Source organism: Magnolia sinica, chromosome 11, assembly GCF_029962835.1.
Source record: "Magnolia sinica isolate HGM2019 chromosome 11, MsV1, whole genome shotgun sequence".
Classification (NCBI taxonomy): domain Eukaryota; kingdom Viridiplantae; phylum Streptophyta; class Magnoliopsida; order Magnoliales; family Magnoliaceae; genus Magnolia; species Magnolia sinica.
This window is the reverse complement of record NC_080583.1, coordinates 22929841-22946464: the sequence shown is the minus strand read 5'-3', so window position 1 is coordinate 22946464 and position 16624 is coordinate 22929841. Positions and strand designations below refer to the sequence as shown.

The 16624-nt window shown below is 39.8% G+C and overlaps 1 protein-coding gene across 2 annotated transcripts; it reads left to right on the top strand.

The window, feature by feature from the left end:
- The first annotated feature begins 482 nt into the window (after positions 1–482).
- On the top strand, positions 483–16374 carry LOC131218953 (mitochondrial outer membrane protein porin 2-like). 2 transcript variants are annotated; one of them, XM_058213871.1, is made up of 6 exons: positions 483–625; positions 993–1063; positions 13763–13873; positions 13962–14051; positions 14626–14834; positions 15856–16374. In XM_058213871.1, exons 1-6 carry the CDS (start codon positions 577–579, stop codon positions 16160–16162), a joined length of 837 nt encoding a protein of 278 aa, XP_058069854.1. In that variant the 5' UTR covers positions 483–576; the 3' UTR covers positions 16163–16374. The 2 variants fall into 2 exon arrangements, with proteins under 2 accessions (XP_058069854.1, XP_058069855.1); XM_058213872.1 differs by having other exon boundaries at positions 484–625; positions 13965–14051.
- Positions 16375–16624: the final 250 nt, after the last annotated feature.

The following is a 16624-nucleotide window of genomic DNA, read 5'->3' as shown; positions in this document are numbered from 1 at the left end:
AAATGTGTAACTCGTCATCAGAGGACGAACCCCAGCCTCTGAATATCACCTAATCCTATTTACATATTCTGCGAGTGGCTGAATAGACGGCCGATCTTATCATATCTCAGCAATATACAACGTATTTGCCTATCTTGATACTTAGGGTTATAATTGTTCAGTTTAATTTGAGCCACAATTCTAATTCTAACACACTGACACAGGTATAGCCGAAAAAACTGACCACCAACACAACCTAACCCGAGCTTACCCTGAACCTGACCAAAGTGCACGTGATGTTCCTAACCTGACGCGACCCAACCCAATTCACCCCAACCCGACCTGAATTCAACTCGAAGCGGAGTTTTCTAACCCGAACCCAACCCAACCCGACCCGACCCGACCCACCTGACCAGTCAATCGGGTTCGGGCCCGAATCGGATTTCCAGCCCTAGACCCTAGTACCACCGCCACTTATAGTTGTACCACGTATCTCCTGCCTGCATTTCTGAGGCAGCCAACCTACTACTCCTTTCCTGGGGTTCCAGAAACTCCTCTCTCTCTCTCTCTCTCTCTCTCTCTCTGTCTTCTCCGACCATGAGCAAGGGACCAGGACTCTTCTCCGACATCGGAAAGAAAGCTAAAGGTAACATTCTCTCCAGATGCCATACATGGAAATATTTCATTCCCTCTTTAAGGCTGCGTTTGGTTAAGCGTTTCTAATCTTAGTAGAGTTTCAAAAAATTATGAAATAGCCCTTTCTTTCCAATACCAGTTTATAATGCATAACAGGCCCATTTTCTTCAGTAATTTGCCTAATTTGTTATAAATATCACGAAATTTTATAATATTTGGTGCTGCCAAACGCACCCCATATTGTTAAGAACAGAAATTCTAATACCACTAGTTATTTTCTCCACTCTTGAAATAGCTGTGAGAGGAACTCATCGCAAATATCCGTTTTCTGTGATTTTTTCTTTTTCTCAATCCTTTGTCATGATTATGATTTTCAGATTTGCTCACAAAAGACTACAGCTATGATCAGAAATTCACTGTCACAACCTACAGTGATGATGTCGGAGTGGTAACAACCGTCCCCTCTCTCTCTCTCTCTCTCTCTCTCTCTCTCTCTCTCCGTGTTTGCGTGTGTGCTTGCTCATGCCTGTGCATATCTTGTTTAATGTTTCCTTCTTCATTTTGATTAGAATGGTTCTTCAGGGTTTCTTTGATATGCTGGTTTTATTTCCTTCTTGTTTGATGTCTTCTGCTAAAGAGGAATTATAAGATATGCTGCCTGAGGCTTTACACAATTTACATGGGTTTTCAATTTTGACAAATGGGGCCTGTGTTTTGGTTATCGAGACCATTTTTCTGTTTTGTCCCACGGTCCCACCATGGAAGGACCATGCCTCAGAAATCTCCCAGACTGGAAGATCCTGGTTGCCGATTGTTGGACCTTTTCCAGTTGACTGTGGACCGCTGCTGTATTGTCTTCTTAGTGGTTGATTGATCTAGGATCCTATCTGACACATTTTATGGGCTTTGTATGTCCACAGATGGACTGAATAAGTTGGTGCTTTGGATTAGCGAGTCATGGGTGTGGCTAGTCAGAATTGGAAATGCACGCGTACTCTGCAAAGCCTTGTGTTCTGTATCATATAATTTCTCATCGTTAGATTTTGCATTAGGTATGATTGAACTGATTGATTTGAATAATGTGTATATTGTGTTAATTTTTTAAAAAATATATGAGCTTACTGTGAGATGGTGTGTTGGAAGAAATGATTGTGCACAGCTAATTGCATTTAGATGAACTAGTGGGTATGGCATGTGTGGAGAGAAAGGCGGGGGCTACACCCATAAAAGAAGGTCAAAAAGGGCAAGAATGCTCCTAAGCGGTTAAAATCGTTGCCACTCATGATGGGGAGTGGGTAAAATCTGAGCCTTAGGTTGATAAACACACAGGATTATGCTAATGACCTAAATACTCTCACGTTTGATATCACTTCTAATGTTGTTTTAAATATTAAAATTCATGATTCTCCTATGACTGATGTAGGGGCAAAATTGTCCATGACCGCTCCCATTATATATGGTAGAGATTTGGACAAATGGACAGTTCAATCATGTATCTAGACTATTATTTTGGTATTTGCTTGCCATTCCTGCAATAAAATACACTGATAAGATGATCATAGCAATCTAGGCATTAGCAATTTTTGTTATAGTTGTTATTCAGCATATTCTGACTAATTCTGTGCTGATAACCACATGCAATTATTGATGAGCCTTGTTGAATGTATTGTTTAGGTTGATGGTTGATGGACCTTTTTTGTTATGGAACCATGTGAAACATTCATTTTATAGGGCATTGATCAAATTGATCGTATCTCTGGGGTCAATGTATTTTTACGCAATGGCCTGTGAAGAGTAAATTGGAAGAAATAAATGTTTTGTATTGATGATTAGAAATCCAAATGTCCACATGGGACTATTTATGTTGCTGCCTCTAGTTTATTGTATTTGTTTTATGCTAGTTTTTGGGTTACATGTTATAGGAGTTGATCATTTCTGTAGGTTTAAAATAGTGATGAATAGGTTTAGGAAATCTTGTCTTACATAAGGGGTTGTTTTCTTGGATACACACACACACACACACACACAAAAAATAGGGGGTTGTTTGCTTGGAAACAGATTTTTATGGAATCAGATTCCATAAGTTAGCTTATGTCTCATGTTTGGATGCTACCTTGCTGGGAATTTTATGGAATTAGGTTCCAGATGGAATAAAATGTCTTTCCTAGCCAAGACCTGGCTTGCAAATTCTCTACCAATGGATTCTAGCCCAACAAATATATTTCTAAACTCCATAAATTTGATTCGATATGCTTCCCTCTTACAAGTGCAACGGCCCTTCTTCCTCCACAAGTGCAAGCCTCTCTCTCTCTCTCTCTCTCTCTCTCTCTCTCTCTCTCTCTTTCTGGGTTTACGATCCATTCACAACGTGTCCCACATTTTGGATGGTCTTATTTTGACTCGCATATGTTCCATGTATTTGGATTGATGTTGGAATTGGAAGTTATGGAATAAGATTGACGCCAGTTGCCAACTTGATGCAACCCTCCTTTATCCGGGCTGGGGATCAACAATTAGAGCATACAACTCCCATAGGTGCAATGTAATAGACTATTACATAGGTTAATTACAAGCAAAAGCTATCTAATAGTCTATCACATAGGTTGATTATAATCAACAAGGTTATTAGAATCAACGAGATTCAATTGATGGAGAAAATCAATTTGGTTTTATGCTAGGGAGGTCTACCACTAAGATGCCGTTTGATAAACTAAAAAATAAGCTTTGAAAATTAAGTTAAGTGCTGAATTGTAATTTTGAAATAATTTTAGGGATATTTTAGTCAAAAGTGAAAAGGAAATTTAATGCACCACCACTTTTAGCATTCCATCTTCAACATTAGGTGAAGGTAAGGAGGCTGAAAAAATGACCCATATTTTCAGTGAAAATTAATTTAGGCACTTAATAATTTGGGTTTGCCAAACGATTTGAATCATGTAATTGTTAGAACTAAGTGATAAGTGCTGAAAATGAGTTTTATCAAACAACACCTAAGCCTATTTTCCTATTTTGATGATTGATAGAGAAATATAGGGAGAGGAGGATCTCCACATGGTCTTTGCTGGCTTAGAGAAAGCTTACGATAGGAAGCAGGTGGCTCGTGTGAAGCAGAACCCATGTGAAGTGGGGCCCACGAGGGGGGTTTGGCCGAGGTCCTAACCCATGAGATATGGGTCCTGGGCTATGAGATAAAGGTATTGATTCGCCATGCTCTATCAGTTCAAGCTTTTAGAGCAAGTGGTTAATTGTCCTGCATCAAATTGGTATCAGAGCGGGAGGTCTAGTGTTTGAGACTCTTTACCGGGGGTGATTAATGCAGGGGCATTTTCACATCGGGCTCGAATGGGGTGACTTGTGGGATGCAGGGGCACACTCAGGGTGGGCGGCCCCTGTGACGCGGGTCCCACGAGGGGGTTGGGGGGGTTCGGCTGAGGTCCTAACCTATGGGATGTGGGGCCTGGGCTATGAGATAAGGGATTAATTCGCCATGCTCTATCGGTTCGTGCTTTTAGAGCAAGTGGTTAATTGTCCTGTATCAGGAGCACTAACAAATGTGAGAGCCATTAGTGGAGAGGCAAGCAAGTTCCCAATTATTATAGGCTTGCAACAGGAATTGGCATTGGGCATCAGTGTTATCAAAATCGTGAATCGTACGATTCATATTGTATTGTATGGGTGTACAATTTGAATCCTACACCCAAATCCCAAATCCCAAATAATCATACGATAATTGTATCAAATCGTATGAATTGTACGATAATCATTGATTAAATAAATGGACCCAAAAATTACTTCAAAAATCATTTAAAATTTTTTTATTCCTTCTTTAGACCTTTTTGCTCATAAAACATGAAAACGGCCTCCCCTATTAAATATATCCTCATTTTTTTTTCATTTTGAGAGAGAGAGAGAGAGAGAGAGAGAGAGGATATTTGGGGATTTTGATATTTAAAAATCCAAAACAAAGAAATCAAGATACTATTCACAATGGAATCAAATGCTATTTTTTCTAACATGATTCTACACTCAAGAAAGGTACAAAAGAACAAAATTATTAAAGGATTCTTGTATGTTTTTTAAGGTAATTTTTTTCAAAAGACAACAAAAGAAAACAAAGGAAAAAGACAAGAATCCTTTGATAACATGATATGTATAACATGTACATTTTCTCAAGTGATAATATCATGATATGTATTACTATTATTATTATTATGGGAAATGGATGATTAATGAGTTTTTGATCTTTTCTGATTTATTTATATTTTTTCATTTGTTTTTCATATGTATATTTTTAAAATCAGAAAACATCTTATGATTTATGATACGATTTGTGATTCGATACGATTCAACCCCTTTTATGATTTATGATATGATAACGATTTTGACAACATTGTTGGGCATGTACTTTTTCGCATTAGTTATGGACAAATTAACAAGGCATTTGCAGGAAGAGATCCAATTGTGTATGTTGTTTGCAAATGATATAGTTTTGATTGACAAGTCTATGGTGGGTGTAAATTCAAAGCTACATTTTTGGAGGGCTGCTTTAGAATACAAAGGATTTAAAATTAGTCAGACTAAAACAAAGAATATGGAGTGCAATTTTAGTAACAATAGGAGTGACAATGAGGAATTAGTTAGGTTATTGACTAAGAAGTTTCCCAAAATGATCACTTCTGAAATCTTGGGTTGACAATTCATGAGACTGGATAGAGTGACAAGGATGTTGCCCATAGAATTCAAGCGGGGTGGAAGAAATAAAGAAGTGCCTTTGGAGTTTTATGCGATCGTTGTGTACCACTCAAATTGAAAGGGAATTTTATAGGATGGTTATATGACCCGCCATGCGTTATGGGACAAAATATTAGGCAGTTGAGGAACAACATGTTCATAGGATGAGTGTAGCTGAAATGAGGATGTTGAGATGGATGAATGGAAAGACAAGGATAAAATTACAAATGTATGCATTCGAGGGAATTTAGGAGTAGCACTAATAAGCAATAAGATGAGAGAGTAGATTTAGATGGTTTGGTCATGTGCGACAGAGACCCAAGATTTGCACTGGTTAGGAGGAATTGGTACAAGTTGAAGGCTTTAAAAGGGGAAGGGGAAGGCCCAAAAGGACTTGGGCAGAGATAATAAGAAAAGACTTGATGACCTATGGTCTAATTGAAGTTATGGCCCTTGATAGAGAGGAATGGTGGAAAATGATTCATGTGGTAGACCACAATTTGGATAAGGCTTAGACGATAATAATGATGATGTAGTCAAAGGTGTCTTGGGACCATGCCTAGGTGTTTTGGGCCACTTGTGCCTTGTCTAGGCCTTAGGCAAGGCACTGTCCCCAGGCGGGCACCTAGCGCCTGATGCCTAGGTGTGCTTGCATGCGTGCGACTGTGTGAGTGCCATTTGCATAATATTGTGATGTAACTAGTGTTCACAATATCGATATTATTGATGCATCATGCATGTATTGCACCCTTGGGACTTGGAAACATATCGGTATCACAAGGGAAATATCATATGTATCAAGGAATGCATCATTGCTTGAGATTCCTTTGTATAGGGTCCCAACTATGCTCTTTGATAGAAGTAATGCAATTTATCTTTCATAAAAAAAAAAAATCATAAATCATACAATAAAAGAACCAAAACACAATCAATATATTCATAAGTTAAAAAAGAAGAAGCAAAAACACATCTGTGTCCGCTGCCCACTAAATCTCTGCCTCATATCCACATAGAGTTATGAACATGGCGTGTTGTATTGGCTGTTATGTAATGGTAATGGTGGCAACCGTTACGTGTTATGAGGTCGTAATAGCTGTAATGGCCATTATGGAAAAAAATGACCCGTAATGGCCGTAATGGAGTTGATACAGGTTTTCTTCTTCTTCAAAAGAATAGGAGGCCATAATGGTTGTTACGGCCCGTATTGTAATGGTAGTGATAGTGGGTGGCCAATATGGCCACCCTTACCGTTATGGAATACCTTGGTTATGAGGCTGATCGAAGTCATCTCTCTCGAAAGGAATTGCCTAAATGTGATTTAGAACAAAATCCCCTTAAAGAAACTTCAGAGTTTGTTTTTTTTTTTTTTTTAAAGTTTTGGTCTTTAATTTATGAAAAACTTTTTAAAGGGTAGATATGCTGACTTAGTATATTGATTGTTTCGACAATACCAAGGAATTTTATAATGTGCGTGTTGGATGACATTTTGTGATATGTCGTTGATGATATGATCACCATATATTCGATGATATATCGTGTGATATCAACGATATATCACACAGTACTTAGGAGTCTCATAACTCCTTCGATGTTTCTTATCACAGGGTTGCGATGCTAATAGTATCGGTTGATATATTGGCCCATTGTATCGATATTGCAATCATTGGATGTAACCCGTGTGTAACTCAAAACAAGTTATTTTTGGTACGATGATACCCACTAAGGGTCGAAAGACGTCTTATAAAACACTTTTAAGCACATTCTACCCATTTCTTTTAGATTAAAGCTTTGATTTATGAAAAATCTCCTACATTTCTTAAATTTCTTATAAACTAATGAGATCTTCTTCTTGGTTTCTTTGTTCTGTTAGGGCCTGTTTGGATTGTGAATTACGTTCGTATTGTATTGTAGAAGTGCCATCATTATGATTTTACAGCGTTTATTTAAAACTTGTAATATATTGTAGAAGTGCCATCGTTACGATTTTATAATGTTTGTTTAAACACGTAATTTGGCAGTCAAATGCAAATGTAATAGGAGACGGGTAAAGGAATTTGTAATTATTACAATTATACGTTGTATTGTAGTGGAAATTCCCTATCCAAACACTTGTAGTGGAAAATTCCTATCCAAAGACGCATATCAGTGTATTTTTGCTTCTATGATTTAACATTGAAGTAATGTAAAAGTTTCACCATTACGATTTTTTCACGCCTATCCAAACATGGGAATTATCGGTCAAATTACCTATTTTCAGGAGACAGGCATTGTAATTTATAATCATTGCACTATTACATAAAATTAGTGATGTAATTTGCACTCCAAACAGCCCCTTAGTGTGTTAAGCAGTGTTCAAGTTATTAGTATCGCTACAAGTTTCGTTGGTTGGAGATAAAGATAAAATATTGTTATCGCCGATAATTGGAAATGCGAGGAAAAAGGGGAAAACATGGGGAAAACGGTGGATTTTTTTAGTGAAACTTTAGAACATGCCTAAATACACATATTTGCATATTTAAGAATATTTATTTATTTATTTTATTATTATTATATTATTATTTTTTTTATAAAAAGAATGTATTGCATAATAAGTTCTCATTTAATGGGGCACATATCTTTCATTTAATGGAATCTAGACCGTTCATCTAGAGCTCCCATGGACCAAGCTCAACAAGAAGCCATACGGGGAATCCACTATTCAAAATGGTAGGCCCCACCTTGAAGATGCCCGGCAAAAAAATCAGGCCAGACCTCTCGACAGATGGGCCGCTTCATTGGAATGAACTCAACATCCAGGCGCAACCAATTTAATGAGTGGATCCACCTGATTTTTGAGCTAGATGATCTTCATCATAGGACCTAACATTGGCATGGTACGGATGTTTCTTGAGGGCCACAAAAGTTTTGGATCTACCTCATCTTTTGGCCGGTGTCCTAAAATGATCTTTAAAAATAGATGGCACGGCGTGGATAAAACACATCATGGTGGGGCCCATAGAGCACTATTTGGTAGGCACCTCGCTGCTAGCAGCGTCAGTAGGCAATCCATGCTCGGTTTGGGTGGATCCCCGAATCCACCGAGGTTGGTGGATCCCTGTGGGGCCACCGGAATGTTCATTTTCCATCCAACCTGTTGATAAGGTCACAAAGACCTGGATGAAGAGACCACACAAATACTAGCTTGATCCAAAACTTGTGGGCCATAAGTTTTTTATGGTTGATTACCATAGTTTCCTGTATTATGGTCCACTTGAGATTTGGATTTGCTACATTTTTTGGATCATGCCCTAAAACGAGTTTTCAAAACGGATGGACGTGGACATAAGGCACATGTATCACAGTGGGCCCAACAGTTACGGATCCCACAGGTGGATCCAAGATCCACCAAAGCCGCAATGCCCGTTATTGCAGGGGCGCGGATTGGGTATTACATCACCAGGACGTCTGTAGAGACGAACGGTCGTGTAAGGGGCTTTGTGGGCCCCTGCATAGTGTATATGTTTTATCCACACTGTCCATACATTTTCATAGGTCATTTTAGGGCATGAACCCAAAAGGAGGTAGATCTATGGCTTAAGTGGACCACACCACAGGAAGTCGTGGTGACAATAATGCTCACTGTTGAAACCTTCCTAGGGCTCACCGTGATGTTTATTTGCCATCCTAACTATTCATAAGGTCTGGCGGACTTGGATGAAAGGAAAACTTAAATATTAGCTTTCCTAGGGCTCACCGTGATGTTTATTTGCCATCCAAACTGTTCATAAGGTCTGGTGGACCTAGATGAAAGGAAAACTTAAATATTAGCTTTATCCAAAACTTCTGTGGCCCCCAAGACATTTTCAATGGTAGGTGTTCAATCCCCATTGTTCCTATCGTGTGGTCCACTTGAGAGCGTTCAATTTGCCTAATTTTTGGCCTCATGCCCTAAAATGTTCTGGTAAACTGGATGGACGACATGGATAAAACACATACATCACGGTGGGCCCAAACATAGCCTCTGACAAGATTGTCGATCACATTAAGTAAATCCAAATCTTAGATGGGCAAGACCACAATAAAGAGTGGTGATTGAATGCTCACCACTAAGAACTTCCTAGGGCCCACCGTAATGTTTATTTGCCATCTAACCCATTGATAAGGTCAACCAGATCTGGATTAAGGGAAAATACATGGATTGGCTTGATGCAAAACTTTTGTGGCCCGCAATTTTTTAATGGTCAATCACCACTGTTTCCAGTGATTTGGTCCATGTTTAGATGAGATTTGGATCTAATTAATTTTTCGAATCACGCCATAAAACGAGCTGTAAAAATGGATGGAAGGTGTGGATATACAAAAAAACATCAAGGTGGACCCCACTTGATAAAGGTAACACTCACTAAGGTTTTAGCCAAGTAACTGGGGATTGGGTACTACCCCAGCAGGACCTATCTAGAGACGGACGATCCTTTCAGGAGCTCTGTGGGGTCCATCGTGATGTATTTATTTTATCCATGCTATCCATCTATTTTGAAAAATCATTTTAAGTGACGAGCCCAACAATTAGGCAAATTGAATGCTCAAGTGGACCACACCACAAGAAACAATGGAGATTGAATGCCCACCGCTGAAAACCTCCTGGGGGCAACAAAAGTTTTGGATCAAGCTGATATTTATGTTTTCCCTTCATCCCTGGTAAATGTGACCTTATGAACAAGTTGTATGGCAAATAAACATCATGGTGGGCCCTAGGAAGGTCTCAACAATGAGTGTTATTGTCACCATGGCTTCCTGTAGTGTGGACCATTCGAGCCTTTGATCTACCTCCTTTTTGGGCTCGTGCCTTAAAATGTTCTTTAAAAATGGATGGACGGCTTGGATAAAATAAATATATCACGGTGCGTACCATGGATCCCCTGACTGGACCATCCTACCCAACCCGCGTGGTCGTGCCCGAGTAACACTTAATCCGCTCCCCTTAAAACCCAAAATGCAATAGTCTTGTTTAAAGGAAAAAAACTCTAGAGAAAACCCCCAATTTTCGTTGAATAATCTGATTCCCTTACCTATTTTTCCTTTGTAAGGATCGATGTTTCCTCCGAAAACCCCCAATTTCCATAACAATAGAAGCAAGTTCAGAGATAAAAGCAGTCCAAGGAGGAATTTTCGTTGAAAAATTTGAATTTAGGGTTCGTTATGTGCATTTCGAATGGTTGTGGATCCGAGTAGCTGAATCTTCATTCCTCAAACAGATCTGACAGAAAACTACATGTATTTCCCTTCTAAAAAAAAAAAAAAGGGTTACGACAAATAATCATAGGCGATTTAGTGAGAATATTGTATTGTTGAAGATATTTCAAAAATATCGAAAAAATAAAAAAATCGCTGACATTTTGGCGATATCCCGAAGGGAGATGAAAAAAGCGTTTTTCGGTATCGACGAGCCACCGATACGTTGATATCAAAAATATTGGCAATAATTCGATAATATCGCTAATGATTTAAACATTGGTGTTAAGTACTACATTGTACTTCTTAAATGCACTTTGACTTTCCATTGTGCTATATAAGAGATGGAAGATGAATTGGGGATTTTATGAGAGTTGGAATTTTTAGATTTGAGGATATTGAACATTTGGATTCTTAAGGTTTTGGAAATTTAAGGGATTTTAGCAAATGATTATTTTGGGTTTGGGAATTAGGGGGAAGTTGGGTAAATTAGGAAATTTAGAGTTAGGATTTGGGAAATTGGAACATTATGGTTTAAGGATATTAAAAATTTGGATTTTTAAGATTTGGAAAATTTAAGGGATTTTAGCAGATGATGATTTTGGGTTTGGGAATTAGGGGAGGTTGGGTAATTGGGAAATTTAGAGTTAGAATTTGGGAAATTGGAATGTTATGGATTAGAATTGGGGAAATTTATGAGCCGTTTGGTAGCAAGGAAAGTAGGAAGTCGGGCACTTGTTGAGAGATATCTTGGCTAGGATCCTGAGAAAATCGGGGACAACTCGTATTTCTTTTTGAGTGTTAGTCAAGTTCTTGTCTCTGTAAGGAGTAGGTTTCTAGCAAGCTTGGACAACATTCTCTCCCCCTTTCTTTTACTTTGTCTGCCCATGTGTGGTAACATCCTATCCGTCAGTGACATTCAAATCATGATTTAGGTCCTCGGATCTAATGCCAGCCTGATTCACAACTTGGGTGGGTCGCATGGTAGGCAACAACGGGGATTGAAAACTCGAGTGGGCCGCAACAACGGGCCCCATAAGATTGTTTAAATATTGAATCCCACCTGTTAATCAGGTTCCACCATGATGAAGGAACATACCAAATATTTTGATGATTGAAAACTCGAGTGGGCCGACACTTGATTTTAAGGGGCTTACCTATGATTTTATATAGTTTTTTTTTTCCCCCTATTGTATGAGTTTTTTTTTCTTCCTGTTGTATGAGTTTTTTTTTATATCTATTGTATGGCCCAACTAAGTTTTATATTAAGTTGTTTTTTTATTTGTAAGGTGGATTACTTGAGGAACAACATGTTTATAGGATGAGGGTAGCTGAAATGAGGATATTGAGATGGATGAGTGGCTAGACAAGGAAGGATAATGCATTCGAGGGAACTTAGGAGTAGAAGCACCAATTGATAATACGATGAGGGAAAGTAGACTTGGATGGTTTGGTCATGTGCAACGGAGATTAAAAAAAACCACACTAGTTAGAAGGAATGAGTTGGTACAAGTTGAAGGCTCTAAAAAGGGCAAGGAGAAGGCCCAAAAGGACATGGATAGAGGTAGTAAGAAAAGAATTGATGACTTACGGCTTACCGAAGGTATGTTCCTGATAGAGTGGAATGGTGGAGAAGGATTCATGTAGCCAACAATAGTTATTTGGGATACGGTTTAGATGAGGATGATGGATTGTCTAAGTAGGAAAATAACTTCAATGGTAGACCTCCCGGTCCCCAATATGATGCCAAACTGATTTTTTGATACACTTGTCTCATGCCTTCGTCTTTGCTCAGATATTCTTTCCCAAAGTTGTATAGCATGGCTCATAAGTTTAATCACACGATAGTTAGTGCAACTTTGTATATGTCCTTTATTTTTACAAATAGCTATGGTACTTTTCCTCCATTCTTCTGGCATTTTCTTCGATCTCACAATCTTGTTTATCAACTTCGTCAACTAAAATAATACAGTATCTCCCATACACTTCCAAACCTCTATTGGCGTGCTATATGATCCAAGAGCCTTTCCTGTTTAATCTTTCTCAAATCTTCTTTCACGTCAAATGTCCTAATCTTACGAAAGTATCTATGGACTCTGACGTCGTTTGAGTTTATGGTTCCTTCTATCCCTATGCTCTTAGAGTGATTGTCATTTAACAAGATCTGAAATAGCTTCTCCACCATTCATTGATCTTATTGTCCTTGATTAGTACCCTCCGGTTATTGCTCTTAATGCTTCTAACATGATCTAGGTCCTTTACTCTTCCTATCTCTCATTTTTCACATGTTTGAAGACATCTTTCTCACCTTCTCATGTCCACAATCTATTGTAAAGATCATCATAAGCCTTAAGTTTAACCTTACTACTTTCTCACCAATCTTTTTTTGGCGTTTCTATGTTGTTCAAGATTTTTACTATTTCTAGCCCCTTGCCCTAGCATTAGTTTGGAATGCCATATTGTTCGGATTCATGTTGGAACCTGATGATGCCTAGGGCTGTCAATGGGTTGGGTCCTGCCTGATTAAAATCATAATCTTCCCTTGGGCTGGCCCAATGGGTTCATTCCAACCAGTTCAATGTAGGCCAAAGACGACCCAGGCCCACTCCTTTGAGAGCCATAATTACGCATGCATCCACCTGATCACAGAATGTAAAATTTAGAAGTATACAAGTCATAGGAAGAACGGGAAATGTTTACTGCTTGAAAACGATAGCAACAATCTGGAATTACACTGACATAGATGTACTCTCATGACCTTGAACATAGGAACCAATATACAACGATTTTTAGGGTGCTATCACGGAGTCTTTGGTTTCTTAGGAAGAAGTGGAGATGGTGGAAGCTCTAGTGGTCCTTGAAAGTTGATGCTGATGGAATTTAGGGAAGAATCTTTGGTGAACTATGCTCCCGTTGGAGCAGGAAGTATTTTCTTCTCAAACTGCAAGGGAGGGAGGGGCGTTTCTTTTTTTAAATTAAGATAAGGGTTTTCCCATTGCCCATAGACAGCCTAATGACAGCTCTAGCTTCAATATCATTATCTGAGTATAACGTTTTTGTCATTTATAATTGCATGCTAGTCAATAGGATGATATCAGATTCATTAATTTTGCTTTATTCTGACATTTTATCTTGTGATGTCTTATTGCATTGTGCATTGCGTACCATAAAAGGCAGCCCCAAACAATGTGTGTTTTATTTTCAGGGTCTCACTTCCACGGCAGTGAAGAAGGGTGGACTATCTACAGGTGACATTGCTGCACAATATAAATACAAAAATACCATCATTGATGTTAAAGTTGACACTGGATCAAATGTGAGTTTACTTATCTTTTCATTGTCCTTTTCAAAAATTTGAACTGCGAAAGTCTCTTGTTTCTAAGCTTCTACCCTTGACATCCTAGCAGATTTTGACAACCCTCACCATCTCAGAAGTTGTGCCATCCACGAAGACAATTGCATCATTTAAGCTGCCCGATTACAACTCTGGAAAGGTACTCAAGTTCACGAAGCGCTCTACTTGCAGGCTCCCATCTGCATGTGGCAAACACAAGCGCTCTACACGTGCTCGATTGGCACACGTGAGCGAGATCTGTGCTGTTCATCAGGTGTGCTCCACAGGGAATGTGCTTTGTCTAAAAGATCTGGCCAGACCACTCATATATGGCACACTTGCATATTGAAAAATACAGTTCAAGAAGGATATTTAATGTCTGTCGGGCTTGCTCGCATTCAATGTATTTGTTGAATTGTGACATTGGCTGTCTTTTCATTACTGTCCCCTTTTTGGTATGTGTGGGCCACCTGATAATTGGATTGGTCTGATTCTTTTTGGCTAGGGCACTATCACCAGGGGGCTGCTTAATGAATGGGCAGTATCTTGCAGTGGTGTTGTTTAGCATGTAGGGCACGCTTGTGTTAGGAGCTTGCTGATGTGGGTCTGCAGGAAGCCTCATCTTCTTTCCAAGTGGACAAGTATGCTGTTCAAGTATTGATTGGTGATGTTTTGGGTGGTTTGTGTTGAAGATAATTATGAAATCTAAATACACACACATTTCCTTTTTCCAGCTGGAGGTGCAGTATTTCCACGAACATGCCACCTTCACCACAGCTGTGGCTCTGAACCAGTCCCCTGCACTCGACCTTACAGGGACTATTGGAACCCAGAGCTTTTCCTTTGGTGCAGAGGCAGGTTATGACTCTGCATCAGGCAGTTTTACAAAGTATAATGCTGGTGTTAGCGTGACAAAGCCAGATTCCAGTGCTTCTGTGATCCTGTAAGTTCTTATTTCTTTCCACTGTGTGTACCAGTAATAGTGTTCAAGAGGGTTTATAAGCTACCGAACCTAAGTAAATGTACACTTTACTGAGGCTCCCAATTCTGCAGATGCGGGGTCCAGGATTCTGTGAACCAGATTGTCCAAAATGGGAAGTGCCCAAAAATCTCCCAGATTGGAAGACCCCAATCATCTTTTATTGTGTGTTGACTGTGGATTATTCCTGTATCATTCTTAATTGTCTATATGTAGGACACTAAAGGGTTAGGGTCTCCCAATCAGAGATGACTAGGGCATCCCTCATCAATGTAGGGGATCAGATCAAGAGCGCAGTTTGGGTGGATCCCCAGATCCACCGAGCTGGGGGATCCCTAACTGTGGGGCCCACTGTGGATGTATGTGCCTAACATCCACATTGTCCATCCCTTTTGACAGGTCATTTTAGGGCATGATCCGAAAAATGAAGATCCAAATCTTAGGTGGACCATACCACAGGATACAGTCATGATTGAACCCCCACCATTAAAAACTTCATGAGGGCCACCGGAATGTTTATTTGCCATCCAACCTCTTGTTAAGGTTACAAAGACCTGGATGAAGAGAGCACACAAATATCAGCTTGATCCAAAACTTGTGGCCCACGATAAGTTTTTAATTGCCGGTCAGCAGTGTTTCCTGTATTATGGTCCACCTGAGATTTGGATCTGCTTCATCTGTGCGATCATGCCCTAAAATGAGTTTTCAAAACGGATGGACGGCGTGGATATAAGGCACATACATCACGGTGGGCCACACAGTCAGGGATCCCACCCACCTCGGTGGTTCCAGGGATCCACCAAAGCCGTGCCCTCAGATGAATGCCCTAGTTCATTGAACCATGGACCCTAAATGAAGGGAGTTGGGAGCCTCAGCAAAACCATGCATATATGCTGAGGCTTTGTGCACTACGATCCCTCCATTTCTGAAACCCCAGGGAAGAAGGGGAAAGAGAACTGGTCTTATGACTACTTTCTTTTCGTAGGGCCGACAAGGGAGACATGCTCAAGGCATCGTATGTGCACCATCTGGATCAGCTGAGGAAGAGCGCTGCAGTGGCAGAGATCACCCGAAGATTCTCCACTAACGAGAACACATTCACAGTCGGGGGAGCATACGCTGTTGATCCGCTGACTGTTGTGAAGACGAGGCTCAACAATCACGGGCAACTCGGTGCTCTTCTGCAGCACGAGCTGAAGCCCAAGTCCGTTCTCACTATCTCCGGCGAGTTCGACACCAAAGCATTGGACCAGAATCCCAGGTTTGGGCTGTCACTTGCTCTCAAGCCTTAAATTGGTTTTCTGTTGTTGTTACGAATCCGATTAGTTTTGGTCCGTTTTCATTTGTGGCGTTCGAAGGAATTCGATCAATAATAGCTCCATAGATAATTCTTTTTTCGAAGTTACAGATTACTGTGGATGGTTGATTGGGTTGAGGCCCTCTATTGGTCTTCTTTCTCTGCAACGTATTTTTGATACGAAAAACATTTTGTATTCTTATTTTTTGAGGATTTTCTCATCTGGTTTGTCTGAAGAATTTGTCCTGCTCATCTTTGTTTTTGTAATACTGATATTACCTGCAACCTTTAACGGATAGATGACCAAAGATATAAACATTTGGATTGGGGATGGTGGTTTGGTTGGAATGCTGAAGCTGCCGGTTAGGATCCAATGTTGCTGGGTTGAGCTCACTGGTTCGATCCATGGTTTGTTCTCCGAATCTGATTCGCACCAAGTTCAGTTCATGAACGACAC

Coding starts and splice junctions, on each gene's coding strand:
- LOC131218953 (XM_058213871.1), top strand. CDS start 577: ATGAGCAAGGGACCAGGACTCTTCTCCGACATCGGAAAGAAAGCTAAA. Junction 13,874..13,961: donor AAGTTGACACTGGATCAAAT/GTGAGTTTACTT, acceptor TTGACATCCTAG/CAGATTTTGACAACCCTCAC. Junction 14,835..15,855: donor TCCAGTGCTTCTGTGATCCT/GTAAGTTCTTAT, acceptor TTCTTTTCGTAG/GGCCGACAAGGGAGACATGC.